Below are 17,999 nucleotides of genomic sequence, written 5' to 3' on the forward strand. Positions count from 1 at the left end.
TTTGGGGGCGTACGTAGCACAGGGCACAGGGCTGCCAGCCCCCCCAAGGGCAAGGCTTGAGCAGCCACTGGGATTTCAGATGCACACCTTGGAGACCAACAGGCAAATGCCAGCGTTGAGCAGGGCATGTCCTTCCTGCAGAGCCTGGGCGTGGATGCTGAGGGCCCTCTCCCTAAAGCAGCGGCTGCTCAAGCACCAGCTGAAGCTGCTGCTTGCAGCGGGGAAACGAAGGCGCAGCTTTGCCCACAGAGCCTGGGCAATCTCCCTGAGGAAACGGGGGCTGCAGATCTAGCAGGAAACTGCTCGCAGGAGCCTTTTCACCACTGATAAGCACCGTGCAGCGTGGCCTCGGCCCTGTGCAGTTACCACAGGTTCTGAGTAGCTTGGGACTCCAGTGCCTTTTACAGGAGAATTAGAGCTACTGGGAAGAATTGCTGTTGCCTTGCCAAGTTGGTTATCATAATTCTTCATGCATTTAGTCACACATAAATATTCCCATTTCTTACAGAGACTTGAATTATTGACCAGCATAAAGCTGAATTCTCCTGGTACCACAAGGGCTTAATATGGCAATAGTGGAAAGGGCTGGGATCAAGATGGGTGTGTATTTTAGAACGCTCTTTTTCTTCTCTGAATATTCATGGCCTCAAGGATACTACGTGTGCATTTTCAGATGATACCTTTCTGCTTACAACTGAGCTGTTGGAGACCTGAATAAAATAAAAATCAAAAGCAAACTTCTGGGATGCTTTACCTGAAAAACAACCTGCATTTCCACATACAGAAATCTTTGGCTGCAGTTATTTTGGGTGCAAAGGCAGGACCCATTGATGAAGCTCTGTCAGTGCTAAGCTACAACTGCACTTCACTACAGAGATAAAAAAGGGAACAGAGTGAGAAGTAGTTCTCTGTTAATATGACAAGGTAACAGCACTTTGCTGGCAGGAAAGAAGATGTAAGGTTCAAAAAACAAAGGTGATGTAGTGCAGCACCAACAGCTGCTGTGTTAGGTGTCTCCAGCTCGTTTACTCTTACACTGGAAAGGTGTGTATGGAAGCCTTTCCCAGCAGTGCAGCGTGCTGTGTCAGAGCCACTCCGGTCCCACAGAGGGGACAGCCAGCAGGGCTGGCTTCTGCTGCCCCGACTCAGATGGATTTTATTCCCCAGCTGACCCTGCTGCACTGAGCGCTGTCCTGCGAGGGCAATCGCTCCCAGTCTGGCTGGTGTACTGCAGGCCTCATGAGCCTGAGGCAGAGCCCACACCTCCTTGGGACCCTCCAGCCTGGACCGGAATAGTTTCCATCACCAAGCAGGGATTTACAGCAACTTCTTCCCAGAGAGGCTGCAGAGGGTTTAGCCACGTATCAATGGCCAAAGTCGTCCACCTTCCCCAACTTCTTCAGCCCAAGGAATGGCACAAGGGATTCTGCCTTTCAGAGACCTCAGGAAGGCAGAAAGACCAAGGGAGAGTTGGGGTCACGTCACAAGCTGCCTCACTCTGGGATGAGTAGCTGGCAGCAGTGTTGCAGCTCTGCACTTGTGAAAGGCTGTGAAGGGTTTCATCACACAGCTTGGTGTCCATGTCATCTGTGGCTTGGTGTGGCCTCCAGCCTGGCTCCAGCCTTCTCTGGCAAAGCTTCCCTGGTGTGAGAGTGGGAATGATGGATGCTCCATCTCTGGAAGTATTCAAGACTGGACAGTGCTTGGAGCAGCCTGGTCCACTGGAAGGTGCCCATGGCAGGGGGCTGGAATGAGATGAGCCTCAAGGGCCCTTCCAACCCAAGCCATGAGGATCCATGACCAGAGGGTCTGCCCAGCTCATGGTGACACACGTGAGTGTCTCTGGAAGCAGCAGGTCAATGCTCTGCTGAGGCTGCTGTGTGGGACCCCTGTGGTACCAGAAGAATTCAGCACACTGTGAAACACTTACAGTTTGAAGCTGGAAACAAAGATTGCAAGACAGCTTCTGCTTAAAAATTTTTCCTTAATTTAGGAATTGCTTTAAGCCAACATTACCTCTGCTTCCTGAGCACACACAAGGCTACTGCCCTGGAAATAATCTGCATTAGCCTTACTGGAGTGACCACGTTGCCATAGCTACTGTTGGTTTCTCTATACCTCAAGCTTGAAGTGTTTATGATGATTAAATCCTATCCCGTCCCATTCTTCATTAAAAAATTCTGGGTTGAGAGTGTCACAAAGTGAATTACAATGTAATCCTTCCTTTTAAGCTATTGCAAGTAGAAATTCCACAAAGTATCTTAGACATTGATATTTATTAAAGATCATTAATTCATGATGGGATTATTTTTCTTCAGCCATCGCTGCTTCTTTATTCTTTATGATATCTGAGTAGCAGAAACCCCTGGTGCTGTTGGATCATTTCATGACTGAGATTTTTCTTTCACCACTCTGAGAAAAGATGCTTAACACTCTCAGACACTCAGCTTTGACCACAGAGCTGGCCTCACAGGTTTGAACCAATTTGGCAGGAAAATCAAAATCTGTCTTATGGCACAGGTGTTTATCAGGCATGCTGGTCCTTGCTCTCTGAATCCCTGTGGGTGTTGCAAGAAGTGACTGCTGCTAAGATGAATCCTTTATCAAAGGCCTGTGCTTCTCTTTCCTTGCTTAGTTTGGTTTATTTTTTCTTTGTGGAGAGTGAGCTCAGAACCGTCAGGTCCCTCCAGGGTGTTCTTGGCTGTGAAGGAACACAACATCATAATCCCTGGATTTTTCTGGTCATTGTGTAAATTGGCTTTTCCTTTCTTTGGGAGATGACACACCACTGGTGTACAGCAATCATTGCACACCCCAGTGGCACCCTCTCCACCAGAGACCTGATGTTCCTGGAGGATCATTCTTTGATACCTCTTGACTCTCCTTGATGCCTTTCCAGCCCTGCTCCAAGTACAGCTTAGGGCAGTCACACACAGCATCCCAGCCCAGCCCCTTCTCAGATTCTTGGCAGGGGATGCAGCGACTCACCCTAGGGACTGGTACTGGCTGCTCCTGCCGTGCCACAAAACACTGACCCACGCTCACAGCCACTGTCCCTGTGCCTTCCCTGTGGTCCCTGTCCTCTGCCTCTCCCTGTGCCCAGGGGGGTCTAGCACAGTTTTTGCTTTCCCCGAGAGTCTGAGCCCCTTGGTCCCCCTGGAGCTGGAGTAACGCTGGTCAGCCCCGAGCCTGTGCCTCACGTTCTGCTGTGGCTGCCTTTCCCTGGAAGGACTCGCTTTTTCTCCCTCCTCCCCAGGCCTTTCCACAGCCACTGAGATGCAGAATGCTCCTCTGTGCCGCCTGCTTGCACTAGGTAAATTATTTGTGTAATGGGCTGGGGTTATTCGTTAAAGTTGGCAGAGTAACTGTGAATCATCAAATCTCCCTGAATTCACTCCTCACAAGACACCCATAAAAGACCCCATTGTGTGGAGCAGTGATGGGAGCGGAGCCGGGGCCGGACAGAGGGACCCACTCAGTTGATTGTGGATGTGCAGAGGCTGAGTCCGCGCATCGCTGTCCGAGGGCTCGGGTGTGCCCGTGCGCACGCCGCTGGCAAGTGCGTGAGCTCTCGTGGACTGGGCGCTCAGCGAGGACCCCGATACAGCGCCTTAACCACTGATGTTGCTTCTGCTGGAACGAACACTTTCTCCTTTTTTCCTCAGTTTTAACAAGAAGTGACAAATCTGCTCCAGTGCACCCGCGCTGTCCCAGCGGCGCCCGGCGGTGCCGGAGCCCCGGGCTGCGGAGGGGCCGCTCCGGGCGGGACACGCGGGGAGAGCGACACATCCCGCAGCGGGGCGGGCACGGAGCGCTCGCACCCGGCGGGGCCCGGGGGGCGCGGCCGAGCCGGGCCGAGCCGTGCGGGGCCGGGGCGGGGCCGGGGCGGGGAAGGGGCTCCGGAGCGCCCGCCCTGCGCGCAACCTGAGCGCAGGAGCGGCGCCAGGGCCCCGCCTCGGCCGGCGGCGGGAGCGGCTGCGCTCGGCTCGGCTCGGCTCGGCTCGGCTCGGCTGTGCCCGGCTCTGCCCGGCCCCGCTCCGCTCCCCGCGCCGCGGGCGCTGCGCGGGCTCCCCGCGGTGTCCCCGGCGCCGCCAATGACGGCGGCCGCTGGCGGCGGCGGGGCCGCGGCCGGGTGAGGCGGCGGCGGCGGCGGCGGAGGAGCGCGGCGGTGCCGGCGGGGCCCGCGCCCTCCCGCACGATGTCAGCGCAGGGCAAGTTCAAGAAGGACAAAGAGATCATCGCCGACTACGAGGCGCAGGTCAAAGGTGCGGAGCGCGGGCCGGTGCGGGCGCGGCGGGGCCGCCTTTGTGTGCGGGGCGGGGCGGGGACGGGCCGGCTCCGGCCGCGGGGCTGCGCCGCCGCCCCCCGCCCCTCCCGCGCTGCGGCAGCGCCGGGCGCGGAGCCGCGGAGGCTCCGGCGGGGGAGCCCCGGCCCGGCCCTGCCCGGCGGGCGCTGCCATCGCCGTGCGGCGCTCGGCGTGCGGGGCGCGGGGATGGGCAGAGGTCGCTCGGCCCCCGAAGCGGCGCTGGCCGGGGCCGCCCTCGGCGGGCAGCGCCCAGCTGCGGCCGAGGGAGCCCCGGGCTGTGCGGGGCGGGAGCGCTGCCCGCGGCCTCCCGGTGCGGAGGGCATCGATCCTGCGGTCCTTATGTAAGGAAGTTCGCCTTCGTGCTCCGGCCCCTCGCCTCCAGGCCCGCTGTCATTATTATGCAAGTGCCGGTGGTGGTGCGGAGTGCGGAGCTGTGCGGCAGTCGCTGCGTTCCTGAGTGTTGGAGAGGAATAAAACTAGAGGTTTTGTCTGTTGAGAGCACTGAGCAGCAAATCCCAGGCTGCAAGTTAATTCTTGTTTCGAAGGAAAGTTGGTACCCTGTGACACACGGCAGCTCTGCAGCCCAGGGAAGGGCTCAGCGGCTTGGAGGCAGAGGGAAATGAGCCAGTGTAACCTTCTGTCTATTGCGCGCCCAGGGATTTTCGCGTTGGTACCAAACTGTAGTAATGGGCATTTCTGGGTAACTTGGTAATAAATCAACTCCTTACTGCGATTATTGCTAATTCTGTTAGTTGATGACAGTTCCTTTTCCCACCTTCAGACGGAGGATACTCTCAGCTGCTTACTTCATGCCTTTCACTTGCATTGCCTCCTTCAGTGCCCCCACTATTATATAAAACCAGCTCCACTCCCCCTTTGCTCAGCTGTTTTGTATGGATATGTGTTCACCACTTCATTATATTTAAGTCCAGGACGTGGTTAATTAAAAGTGTAAAATAGCTTTTCTGCAGATTAATTTGTGCTTGTGCAAACTCAAGAGCTGCCATTTTTCTCCAGATCCCAGATCAGCTGGGTGATGGCTGGGCTGCACAGGCTCCGCTTGGAAAAGTCTCTGCCCAACTGCGGCAGCGCGATGCCAGAGGGAGGGATTCTGGGGAAGGGGCTGGCTGTTGGTTTCGTGCCATTGTTTACTTTCGTGAATTTCAGTCTTTTGTAGCTGGCCTCGGAGAGTGACGGAACAGTCACAACACACCCTGCTCGGTGCCAATTACCTTTCTGCTTGTGTGTAATTTGGGCAAATTGATGTTATTGCACCCTGCAGTTAAGCAGATGAAATATTCTTTTAGTCTGTGGTATTGTTCGTTTTATGGGAGGGGATTTGCATTTGTTCCTAGAGACTGTCCCATGGTTTCACGTTATTCTCAAAGATGTCCTGGGCCGGGTGATTCCTCCTTCTCGGGTGCTCAGGGGCAGAGGGGTCACTGGGGGCAGGACTGGTCCTGAGCTGTTCCGAAAGCTTGGCTGTGGATGTCTCCAGTGCTTTTCTGATTGTTGTTTGCGAGTGGAGTACTCACAGGCCATGATCATTCTTGGCCTGGCTTCTGTAGCCTCATGGTTTCCATATGTGAGGCAGTTAATGCTGGAGTGTGTGAGGGTGTTACATTACACCACAAGTGATCACGTTTTGGGCAGCTGTAATGCAGGCAGTTTGCTGCTGGGCCAGTAATAATTTCCTTGTACTGTTCTGTGCATAATTACACCTCCAGGAATGTCTGATTCCTATATGGGGGACCTGGTCTGTGTTTTCAGCTGCATAGAGGCTAATTCTTGTGCTGACAGGATGTGAGGTGCCTGTGGCTGGGGAGAGCTGGGCAGTCACGCCCCAAGGCCCGAGTGTGCTGCCTCTGGGGAGGTGGCGTCCATGCCTGGGCACGCTGGGTCTGTCACAGCACCAGGGTCATCTTGGGGTGACCATGGTGAGGTGCAGGGCTCCAGTCCTCACAGCTGTGACGGGGCAGCCATCACTTGCTGTCACCTCCCTGTGGGGACCAGGCTGCTCCTGATTTTCCCACCTTGCTAAACTGTTGGAGGAGGATAACCATGTGAGTTTGGAGCGATTGGTGCAGAGCTCTGCTGTGGCCTGTGCTTCCTCACTAAATAGGGGCAATGTGAGCAAACGTGGCTGAGCAGGTAGGACAGCATTGTCACTGCATTTGTAGGGACCCAAGGAGGGCTGGTGGCCAGGGATGCACTGCAGAAGGAGGGGGCTTTTTTGTGCTCAGTTGTGTGTTGAGTGTGCCAGCCTGACATGGACCAGGGTTTGTGATCATCTGAATCTCTTCTGAGGCTGTGGCAGTGACATGAACACCCACCTCCACTTGTGCACAGTGTGGTCTCTCCTGGCTTGACTGAAGGATTGGATGTAGACTACCTCATTATCCCAGATATCCTGTTTATTTTCTTCAAGGATTGAGTCATTACACTGTTCATCTCTAATCCCTTGCTACCCTCGTGAAGACAGATGCCCAAACCTCCAGAGAAAGACTAAAATGGAAGAGAAAGAGAGATAAGAAGAGGGGAAGTGGTGGCAAGGGGGACTAACAACCAAAGTGTTGATACAGAAATGCTGAAATATGAAAATGAAAAATGATAATAGCTGAAAATTTGAAGCAGTGATCTCATGCTAGGGAGGATGGGCCTGGAATCTGAACACGCACAGTGCTTGTCCCCACGGCATGGACAGGAGGAGAAAATGGAAGGGAGAAAGGTGGAAAACCCTGCGTGTGAGCTCCAGGCATATGTCAGCATGCACGGAAGAGCAGTAACCTCGGCAAAGCTGCGCTGGGAATGCATCTGAAGCTGAGGTCAGAGAGGGTTGGAAGCAGGCAGGGTGCTGCTGCTGTGAGGTGCCAGCCATGGGTGAGGCGATGATCTGCCAGCAGCGCCTCAGGTGCGTACAGTCAGAGAGGAGCTGCCGAGACACCTGGAAGGACACGGAGGGGGAAAAGAGGCTGCTTTCAGGGCAGTTTGGCTGCAGCCTCTCGCTCTGGCTGTTGGGAATTGGAGCCAGGGCTGGGGTGGTTCGGGGTGGGAGCCCAGCCCTGCCCGACCCGCGGGTGCTGCAGCCTGGGCTCCAGCAATCGAGGAGCCCACGCGCTGTGTGGGGAGTGAGATTGCACGGGGGAGGGTTGAACTGGCAATTATCTTCGGGCACAGGGTGATTTACTGGCCATGATGGCTCTGTTCCTTCCCTGGAGAATTGTGTCTGCTCCTCTCGCGGTGGGAAGGAGCTGTCCTGAAAATGCTTGCAAAGATAGCAGGGGCATGTGGGGTGCGTGTGGGGTGCGTGTGGGTCTGCTGCGAGCCCTGCTGCACACGCTGTGCCTGGGGGCTGGGACAGGGGCTGGGACAGGGGCTGACAGTGCTGCAGGGCGGTCAGGCTCTGCTCGGTGCCACTGTGCTGCTGGGAGTGGGAGCACCGGCAGTGATGGCTGCTATCCGCGGCGGCTGCAGCGCAGCTCTGCAGAGTGTTTGCTGCCTGCCCGTGCACGGAGACCTCTCTGTCACCTCTCCTGCACACACGCAGCGCTGGCAGGCTCCTGCCCACGGTGCAGTGTCTCCTGTCACTTATCCGGGCTCTGTCCTTCTCTTCTGCTGCTGCTTTGCACCCTCCAGCTGTCCAGAGAGGGGAGAGCTGGCCCCAGCACTGGCAGGAGATGCTTGCTGGATGGTACCAGAAAAGAAAACCTGCCTCCTAAAAGTATTCTTAAATATTTTCTATTTGCCTTAGCCTTGCAGACAGGAGTGGTGGTGTTAAAAATAAACACCAATGGAGATATGGCTGCAGATTTACAACTGCCACATGACAGCTGCCTGCGGAATACAGAGCACAGCAGATCCTTGGATGCACAATTTAAAGTGCGTGTTTTCAGACGTACAGGTTTTTTTTTTTTGGTCTATCTGGCCAGAAATCTAAATAAATGTATTTTCCTCATTATGGTTATATGCCTGATTTGTGGCTTTAATGCAGCAAAACGAACCAGTTTTAATTATGCAGATGCAACCGCCTATGGTCCAGCGTTGGCAATCTTGCAGAAAATTGTGCATTGTGTTGATTGGCTGTTTAATTTTATATTGCTTCCTGCAGTTTTGCCTTAACCCTGGCAAAACACAGGCCCCTGTGTGATCCCTCTGGCTGCTGCTGGCAGGAGACTGCTGTGAGGCAGTGGCATCTTGTGTGGTGTGACTGGCAGGTGACACGATCCCTTGTGATCCTGGAGGTGGGGCTCTCCAATGGTGCCTCTGGCTGCACAGTGGCAAGGGGATGATTCCTTGACTCCCGTGACTCTTAGTTGCTGCATAAATTGATAATAAAACTAGAGTTCTGATGGTTTTAGCATCTAAAGACACTAAAAAGATTTGCAGACTTGGGCCTAAGAAAACTAATGTATTCTTTCTCATTTTCATAAAGTTTAGGCTAATTTGTCATTGCCCATTAGCTTCCTTTGACTTCTTCTATTGCAGTAGCTGCATCCCTTATTTGTGTCTATTTTCTTTTCCTACCTCTTGCCCTCTTTCCACTTTGCTCAGAAAATGTTGGGAAAATTCCCATGCCAAATAATTTTCTAGGATACTGGTTTGCTCAGGGGAGGAGCTCTGCTTCCCAGCGAGGAGAGGCATCAAGGCTTGAACTTGGCAGCTCATTGAATGAAGTGGTTCTGTGCAAGAGGGAAAGTTGCACCCCTTCGTGAGGGCCAGTGGGGAACTGCTAAGTATTAATCACAGAAACAGATAGAAAATGTCTGTTGGCTTAATTGTTGTGCTTAACAAAATGTGGGGAAGTGTGACCCAAGGGCACCCAGTGTGCCTGGCCCAGCTCAGCTGGCTCTGGTGGAGCTGGCTGCAGCAGGTCCTGATGGCTCTGATCTGGTTCCTGCTGTGGCACTTTGGGAGAGCTGCTCCACGCTGCTCCTGGTTCCTACCACCCCTTCCCTGCTGTGTTTCCTCTGCGGGTCTGGAGCTGGGTTTTACTGAGCCCTCCGTGTGCGGGCACCGGGCAGGCCACGTGCAGGGAGAGCAGGGAGTTTAGACATGATTCCTAATAAAGATTAATTGTCAGTTTCGAATGGAAACAATTTGAATTTATCAGAGATGTTCCTGCAAAGTGCGAGTCCTGCGTGCTTCAGCTGAGTCAGCAGCTGCTGCCTGTGACTGACCACCAGCAGCTCCGTGCAGCTGTGGTGGGATGGTCCATCCATCCTCAGCAGCTCCTCCTCTTGTCTGCTTGGCCAGAACTGCTGGGCAGCATGTGTGGGTCATGGCTTGTCCCAGGAGGCAGGAGCTGGGGTCCTGCCGTGCTCTCAGGTGATTTAGATACAGGAGAAGGGTATTTTGGTGCTCTAAGCCTGGGTATTCTTCCCTGATAGCTGGCAGGTGCTGGAGTGTGCAGCTGGCATTATTTGTGAGTCTACCTCTCCTCCTGATAACAATAAAATCCTCTTACAACACTTACTCGAGGGCTGTAGCTAGTCCTCGTTCCAGGTGAAGAGTTTTAAGGGCCGTTAGAGTGCAGCACCAAACGCCCTTCAGGTGCTTAGCAGATATTTATAAGCCTCTGTAAGGTGGAATGTTGTAAGTTCTGTGTGCGGTTTCAGCCCCTGTCAGGAGCAGGATTTACTTCCCCTTTTGCTGGCCTGTGGAAGATGAGGGGGGAGCTCTCAGGTTTTCTCCTGCCTGGCTTTGGCTTGGTTTCAGAGGCTGTTTGTCAAGCTCCCAGCATGGCACAGCAGTCACTCCTGGGATGCCTTTGCTGCCCTGGGAGCAGCCGTGCCCCTCACAGGGACAGGGAGGGGACAGGTCACACAGGTGACACGGGACAGGTCACACAGGGGACAGGGAGGGGACAGGTCACACAGGGGACAGGGAGGGGACAGGTCACACAGGTGACAGGGAGGGGACAGGTGACACGGGACAGGGAGGGGACAGGTCACACAGGGGACAGGGAGGGGACAGGTCATACAGGTGACACAGGGGACAGGGAAGGGACAGGTGACACAGGGGACAGGGAGGGGACAGGTGACACGGGTGACACGGGACAGGGAGGGGACAGGTCACACAGGTGATACGGGACAGGTCACACGGGTGACAGGGGACAGGGAAGGGACAGGTGACACAGGGGACAGGGAGGGGACAGGTGACACAGGTAACGCCTGGCCCGGGGCTGCCAGGGCTCAGCAGCGTGTGCGGGCACGCTCCTCGCTCCTCCTGCCACCCCTCAGCACAACTGGCACCAAGTAATCTCCCCTTTCTTACAGCCTGGGTGGCTCTGCGTCCTGACTGTTGATTTAATCCCAGGAGGGATTTTGCTGAGCTGCCAAACAGCCCTGCTCCTGAAAAGGTGAATATTCCTTCCTGATGACTGATGTGCTGTGTGTGCCCCACCTCTGTGTCAGTGGTGTGTGCCTCAGCAGTGGCTGAGGACAGGGTGAGCAGTGTGAGTCCGTGTGCTGCTGGGTGCAGGTGGGCTGTACCTGTCACCTGTCACTGCTGGCCATGTGCAGGTGGGCTGTACCTGTCACCTGTCACTGCTGACCTTGTGCTGGTGGGCTGTACCTGTCACTGCTGACCTCCCTAGGGCTGCCAGCCCTTGCCCCATGCTCCTGCTCTGGGCCTGTGGTTATTGGATGCATTTTACGCTGTTCACGTCTTTGAGAGCCTGATTTGTAAACTTTTCCCTGACAAACTGGCCTGAGATAACTTATTTTAGTCTCCCTTTTCTCTCTGTAAGGCACTTGCAGTGGTTTGGGCAGAGGCAGCCACTGAACAGTGTATTGCAACATGCAATTTTAAGAGAGGAAATGGAGTATCAAAATAAAATTAGTGCGGGAGTTCATGCGGCTGTGGTGTGTTCCCTGGGCTGGTGTGATGGGGCTGTGTGTTCCTTAGTGCCAAGATGCTGTATGTGGGAGTGTTTGCTGTCTGTGATTTTCCAGCAGCTTGGCTTCAGAGTTCACATGAGAAATGCTCCATCACAGTGCAGCAGGCAGGGACATGCAGCCCTGCTGCTCATCCCAAGGTTGTGCTGTTTCTCCCGGGGTTGTTGGTACTCAGCAGTGAGGAGACAGCTGGGAGGATGGCCACAGTAGGGAAGGAGAGGTTTTAAAGCCTCCTTAATTTAAATATTCCACTTTATTTTACCGACAAAGACATGTAAAAAAGGTGTGGTAACATAATCCCAGAGTGGAAGTTGGTGCTTCTTGCAGAGGTGGGTCCCCAAAGTCAGCTCTGCAGGCACAGCGTTAGGGGAGCAGCAGCAGTGCCTCTGCTGGCGTTCATGTGGCTGGGGAGTGTCTGTCTGTCTGTCTGTACTAGGTGGGTTCTCTAGTTTGGGAACCTCTGGCCTGGGAGGGATTGGGGACCAGAGGGCTGAAAACTGGGGGGAAGCTGCTGCTGTCAGTCTTTGCTTGCACGACTTGTGCTGTTGAGCTGCCTTGAGCAATCTGCCTCCCAGAAGTGTTTCTATTAGCTTTACAAATGTGCTTTCCTGGATAGGAAGCTCTGCTTCTCCTTCACCATGACAGAGCCCAAAGATCCGTTTCCTTCTTGCTGCTGTAGTGTTGCTGCTTTGTTTGTTTGTTTGAAGAGTCGTTTGTGGTCTCCAGGCACTTCTGTGGCACGGTGAGAGCCCGAGGGGATGTTGTGCTTTGGAACTTTAAGAGGAGACGATCTCGAGAACAGATCTAAGCTCGAGATCATCAGTTTGATAATTTTAGGTTGCTGGCCTCACGTGTGTGTGAAGGAAAGGCGTGTGTGTGTGTGTGTGTGTGTGTAGAGGCTGCTGTGGCTGTGAGTGCCCTGTGCGAGGTCTGCCTGCACCCCTGCTGCACCCACGGCCGGGCACGTCCTGCTCAGACCACCTGGAATTAATTCACTTTTACAGTCCTAGACAGAAACTCTTGTATTGGCTGCAAGGTCTGCCTGCACCCCTGCTGCACCCACGGCCGGGCACGTCCTGCTCAGACCACCTGGAATTCACTTCTGCAGTCCTAGGCAGAATCTCTTGTATTCTGCCAGCTTTTCCTTTAATCGTTCTAGTTTTATTTTCCATTAAATACCTTAAATGTTTTGTAGGGGATTTCCTATTGCCCTGTTCTTTTTTACCACCAAAGTGAATGGGACTTCTACTCTGGTAATAAATGAACATGGAAATCAGGATCTCCACTGTAATTGGATTTTTCAGATAGCTCAGGAAGAGCCTGAGGAAGTGTGGCAAAAAAGAGTTTTAATTTGGAATAGATCAAGTAACCTGGGAATCAGACTCTCAGTAGGTTCTTTCAAAGCATTTTTTGTTTCTTTTAACATCCTTGCTGGATCGTGTTCTGAGTGACTCATGGCTTTAAAAGCATTTTTTCCTGCATGTTTTTTCCTGCTTGTGCGCTCTTGACCTACTGTTGCTAAAATTCCTAAAGAAATACTAAGTAAACATATTGTAAGTGAAAATGTCATATTCTAAACCCCTGGAAGTGAAATCATTACAAAGAGTACCCATGTAGTCATTGTTCTGCAGGATGGCAGTGTGAGATGCACTGCTGAAATAACAATAATCTGTTCTGTGGGAGAGGTCAGCTCCGAGCTAAGGGGGAGAGAGAAGAAGAGGAAAAAAGAAATGCACACTCTTAGCCTCTCCTCCTAATCACAGAGCATGTACTCGTTCATCCCTGGGACTGTGATGTGGATGTAGCTGCCTGCTGCTTTTAAATGCCTGTCCAGGGCAGGGAGGAGACATCTGTGTGGCATGGGAGAGGAGCCTGGAGCAGATGGTGTGTACCTTTCTCTGGGTGGAAGGAAGGAATTTTGCAGGTCACAAAGCCGAAGAGTAACTTCAGAATTAAACCTTCATTGGGGGTTTAGTGCAGCTGGTCATGGGAAGAGTCCCAGGTTGTGTCCCCAGGATTTCCCTGACTCTGTGAGAGCTGGGTGCAGACCCTGCTGGTTTCTGGCGCGTGTGGTCTTGTTGGTGTGCCAAGAATCTGGAGGCTGGTCACATTGTCAGTGTGAGTTTGCTGCAGTGTCCTTGTCTGTGGTGTACATCACAATGACAGTGAAAAAGACATTTATGGTCACCAAGCTAACTACGGAGCCTGCAGCAATTCATGGTGGCAGTACACCTTTGGAAGAAAGAAAAAATCTTCAGCGTCCTCTTCTTTCACTTTCTTGGAGTCTTCACCAGGCTGTATGTGTCCAGAGTTTGTTGGGAAGAGCTCCTTGTCCCCAGTGTGACGTCTCAGGTTTCCCAGGAGCTCGTCTGCTCTTTGTCAGCCTGCATCCAGACTTGCCAGGACAGGAGCACAGCTGGTCCTTGCAGGCTCTGAATTGCCAAGGTGACAGCCGTGGCTCCAGCTGCAGCTTCAATGGGCACCCAGCATCCTTGGCTTCTGGGATCACCCTGGCTGAGCTTTCCTGTTCTCCTGCATTGCAAGGCCTGTCCCAGGTGAATCCATCTGTGTGCCTTTGATGGCAGTGCCACCGCTGCCCTTTGCTGTTGTCCCTAAGTGCTGCCTGCTTGGTGTTGCACTGTGGGGCTCTTTAATTGTTGTTTGTCATCGTGGGAATTGCTTGTTCTAAAACCAATTACAACCTGACAAAACTGATCTGCCTTATTTACAAATACATCCATCTGGCCATGGATTGCCTGATAGAGCTGCCAGAATAATGTGAGGCCTGGATTGCTGCTGAGTTACCAAAAGGCTCCTGTGCCGGCATCGCCTGGAGCTTTGCTGCATGGGTGTTCTGTGTAGAGCAGGGGAATTAGTGATTCAGGTGACAAATGCTGTGCAGACCAGGCAGAGATGAAGCAGTGTGTGCATGTCCTGGCCCCATGTGGAGCCAGAGGTGTGGTGGAGGTGCTGCTGCAGAGCAGCTCCACGAGCACCAGCTGCCTCTGGCACCTCGCAGGGGCTGGGTGAGCTGTGCCCTGCTCACGGGGCAGCTGTGCCAGGAGAGGGATGCACACAGGGGCTGGGTGAGCTGTGCCCTGCTCACAGAAGGATGCACACCCCTGCTGGAGCTGGCAAGCTGGAAGCCTGGACTTTGGGGAAGCTGGAAGCCTGGGCTGGTGGTGGGTGCCACTCGGGACGGTGTTCTGTGCCCTTTGGCTGCTGCAGCAGCTGTGGGAATCCAGACTGCAGGATGCCCACCTGAGAAAAGTTCCCAATCTTACAGATTCCTAATCTCCCAGAAACCTGCTTGATAATCGAGGCAGGACTAGATTCCTCCTTGGAAGCTGTAGTCTCAGAGTAGGGTTCATGTAGGCAAGAGGAGGTGGAAGGTGCCTGGGGTGCGAGACTCCGATTTCAGCGTGTTCCTGGAACTCAGCTTTGAAAAGGCTCAAAAAAGGAGAAAAATGAATGGCTGGTGTCGGGACATTGGAGATAAAAACCATCAGATCTGGTAGCTGAAACTGTTTCAGACTATTTTAGTTTTCCTATGAATGTTCAGTTGCAGCTTAAAAAAGAACTGAGACATTATGAGTCAGTTCTGATTTCACCCTTGGGCCAGCAGTTCAAAGCTGAATATAGTGAATTTCAGAAGCCTTCACTAACAGCCTCTGTTCCTTGTTTACTCTGTGTGTGGCCCAGAGAGGGGAGGAGACAGAGACATACGTATGTTTGTTTATATACGTATATAAACAAATATAGCACGAGGAAAACAGGGAGGAGTTGCCCCCCTAAAATAAGTAATTGAGATTAGTATGTCTGGGTTTTGGCAAGTAACTGGAGGTGAGTGAATTGGTTATTGTGAATAATTGATATGAGAAACTCAGACCTGTTTTTGTTTGCGATTTATCTAGGAATGAACTTTAACTTTTATACTTATTCATAATCACTCGCTTTTCTCTGGCTGGCTGAATAACTGAAAATTCATAAATTGGGATTAACTGTCAGTACAGAACACTGCAATCTGTATAGGAAAACCTGTGTTTACAGGGATCTAAGTTTTTTTTGATTCCCCGTCACCATGGTTACAAAAGATTTTCCATAAGGGTGAGCTAGTCTGGCAATGGGAGTGAGGTAGGACATTCCCATTTTACCTCCAGATCTCTGAACGTTCTTTGACCTCTTAGCTCAGATTTTTAGTACCACATAATGTGGGCTTTTGGTGATGGGATCTTTGTAATTGGTGACTGTTAGCATGCTGAAATTGGTATTTGTGTTATAATCCATGGTTTCCCCGATTCTCAGCAGTGCCTGGTTCCTGCTAACAGCTTTTCATAGGAATTTTTCTGAAATTCGTTAGAGACAAATAACGGCCCTTTGATTTTCCTCTTCTTTCTCCTAATACTGGACCACAGTTTAAAGCTGAAAATATGGGGGCTCCTGTGTTCCCCCATGGGTTATGGGCACTCTGGGGCTGTCCTGGTGAGCCCTGACAGGGTTGTGGGCACTCTGGGGCTGTCCTGGTGAACCCTGACAGGGTTGTGGGCACTCTGGGGCTGTCCTGGTGAGCCCTGACAGGGTTGTGGGCACTCTGGGGCTGTCCTGGTGAGCCCTGCTGGGGCTGTGGGCACTCTGGGGCTGTCCTGGTGAGCCCTGACAGGGTTGTGGGCACTCTGGGGCTGTCCTGGTGAGCCCTGACAGGGTTGTGGGCACTCTGGGGCTGTCCTGGTGAGCCCTGACAGGGTTATGGGCACTCTGGGGCTGTCCTGGTGAGCCCTGACAGGGTTGTGGGCACTCTGGGGCTGTCCTGGTCCCCAGTGGCTGCTGAGGAGGTGCTGGCTTTGGCCAGGTCCCTCAGGGCCCCACCATCCAGTGTGTGCTGGTGCAGCTGTGGAGATGCTCCAGAGGAGCCTGGGATTGTACACTGCTCTTCACATGGGCACTAGTTTTGTTCACTAGTTTTAAATCCAAATAGAAAATCGTATCCCTGTTGATGATCTTTTCCTTGAAACATAGTTTTAGCTCTGTATAATGCAGCTGTGTCTTATCTCATTAAAATGTCCTGGCTGGAGGCAACTTATTGGACACAATTTATGAGCAAAGGCATATTCTGAGATTTTTTTGGGAGAGAGATAGAAAATAATCCATTAAAATTTACAGTAAAATTGTTAGGATAGACCCTATGAATTAAAAAAAAAGTTAATTTGCTTATATTTATTAATGAAATCTATGGCTAAATTTAGGTGAGTTCTTTACACATTCCTTAGTTTGGACAACTGCTCTGCTTTGTTTTATTCAGTTTCAGCATTCATTTGAATGAAAAGCTCCTAAGTTAAAGGGAGATTTTTTCACTTAACTAATTCTGCTGAATTTGCAATTATTCCCTAGTAAGAGGCAGTCAACCTAATATATGGACATTATTTCTGGGAAATATTAATGTGTAGCCTTCTACCTTTTCACTGAAGTGATTGTAACTTTATTTGTAATTTATATTTTAAAACTTAAAAGTATGCATCTTGAGTTTGATCTTAAAATTTCCAGCATGTTGGAAATACACAGTTTTTTGTGAGGCTCTTGGATGTTTTCTTGCCTGCATTTGCCTTGCGGTCAGTCTGTCCGTAGCCTGTGCCTTCCTCAGCTCACTGTGTGTTCTTAATTAGCTCCCCGAAGGCCACACTGTGATTTTTCCCGAGCAGGGAGCGAGCACAGGGCCATGATGATAAAGCCTGGAGAGAGCGGCTGTGGCTCTGTGTGCTGGGATAAACCAGGGGTCCCTCCCTCCCTCCCAGAGCAGCACGCGGCTCCTGGCAGAGCTTCCCTGTGTGTTGTGCTGAAATCTCTTCGGCTGTGCCCCGTGAGTAGCAGCCGTGTGGTTTGGGGCGTTTGCAAGGGGATTTCAGTGGCTTTCGGTGCGGATGTGCGCTGTGGGCTGGCTGCCCTGTGCTGGGGAGGGCAGCGGGGCACTGACACCCCCTTGGTGCTGTGGGAGCGCTGGCTCTGCCACAAATCTCCCTAATGCCTCTCTGCTGTATCTCTGTATCTTCTGGCAGAGCACGCATCTTCGACATATGTTCCTCTAGTCTGCAGATAAAATCCTGCAGTGCTGGAGATCTGACATCCTCCCTGGCTAGCCTGTTACTGATTTGATACTTTTGTCCCAGTACTGAAACTAAATTTTATTTTGCTTGAAGGAGGTGACTCGTTCCTGTGTTTTCCTTGGTGCTTGTGAGACGGGATTCTCTGGGAAGAGTGCTGCAGAGAAATCACATTTTTCTGGGAGTCCAGCTGTATCCTAGGTGAAGCAAGCAGCCAGCCTGGCAGTGCTCCAGCTGGAGCGTGCAGGGGAACTGCTGTGTGCTCTGAGCGTGGCTGATGGACCGTGCTGCTGCTCAGAGGGACCTCGAGAGCCTGGGGACACAGCAGCAGGAGTCTCATCAAGTTCAGCAGGGGAAATGCCGAGTCCTGCAAGTATTTTTTCCCCCAAAGGTGGGGAAATAGCCCTTTTAGACTCACTGTGCTGTTGCAAGCTACATTTCTTAAAAAGCACTCTAATAAAATAATGGTGGGCTGGTCTCTAGCTGGATTTAAAATGTTTCTTGTAATTCACTAATGCACTTCCCATCATGTTGCCAGAACGTATGCTGTGACTTTGAGGAGGCAGCAAATGCAAGTTGCAGAGAATTCCAAATGGCCATTTATTTTGAGCAGGATCTTAGTTCTCACTTGGAGTTTCCTGCCATTACTGAGAAGGCTTAAACATTTCTCCTTGTTCTTGTGTGCTATTTAATCCCCTGAGT

The 17,999-nt window shown here is 52.3% G+C and overlaps 1 protein-coding gene across 2 annotated transcripts in view; it reads left to right on the forward strand.

Moving 5' to 3' along the window:
- The first annotated feature begins 3,938 nt into the window (after positions 1-3,938).
- Positions 3,939-17,999, forward strand: part of SRGAP3 (SLIT-ROBO Rho GTPase activating protein 3) — a 69,944-nt gene continuing 55,883 nt past the window's right edge. The window contains exon 1 of one of the 2 annotated variants that reach the window (XM_071439273.1): positions 3,939-4,265. In XM_071439273.1, coding sequence (XP_071295374.1) covers positions 4,199-4,265 — 67 coding nt within the window. In that variant the 5' untranslated portion in view covers positions 3,939-4,198. The remainder of the gene's footprint in view (positions 4,266-17,999) is intronic. The other variant, XM_071439274.1, reaches the window with a different exon arrangement.

This window comes from Agelaius tricolor, unplaced genomic scaffold (assembly GCF_023055355.1).
Source record: "Agelaius tricolor isolate 1412-34295 unplaced genomic scaffold, bAgeTri1.0.p SCAF_14, whole genome shotgun sequence".
NCBI classification, from domain to species: Eukaryota; Metazoa; Chordata; class Aves; order Passeriformes; family Icteridae; genus Agelaius; species Agelaius tricolor.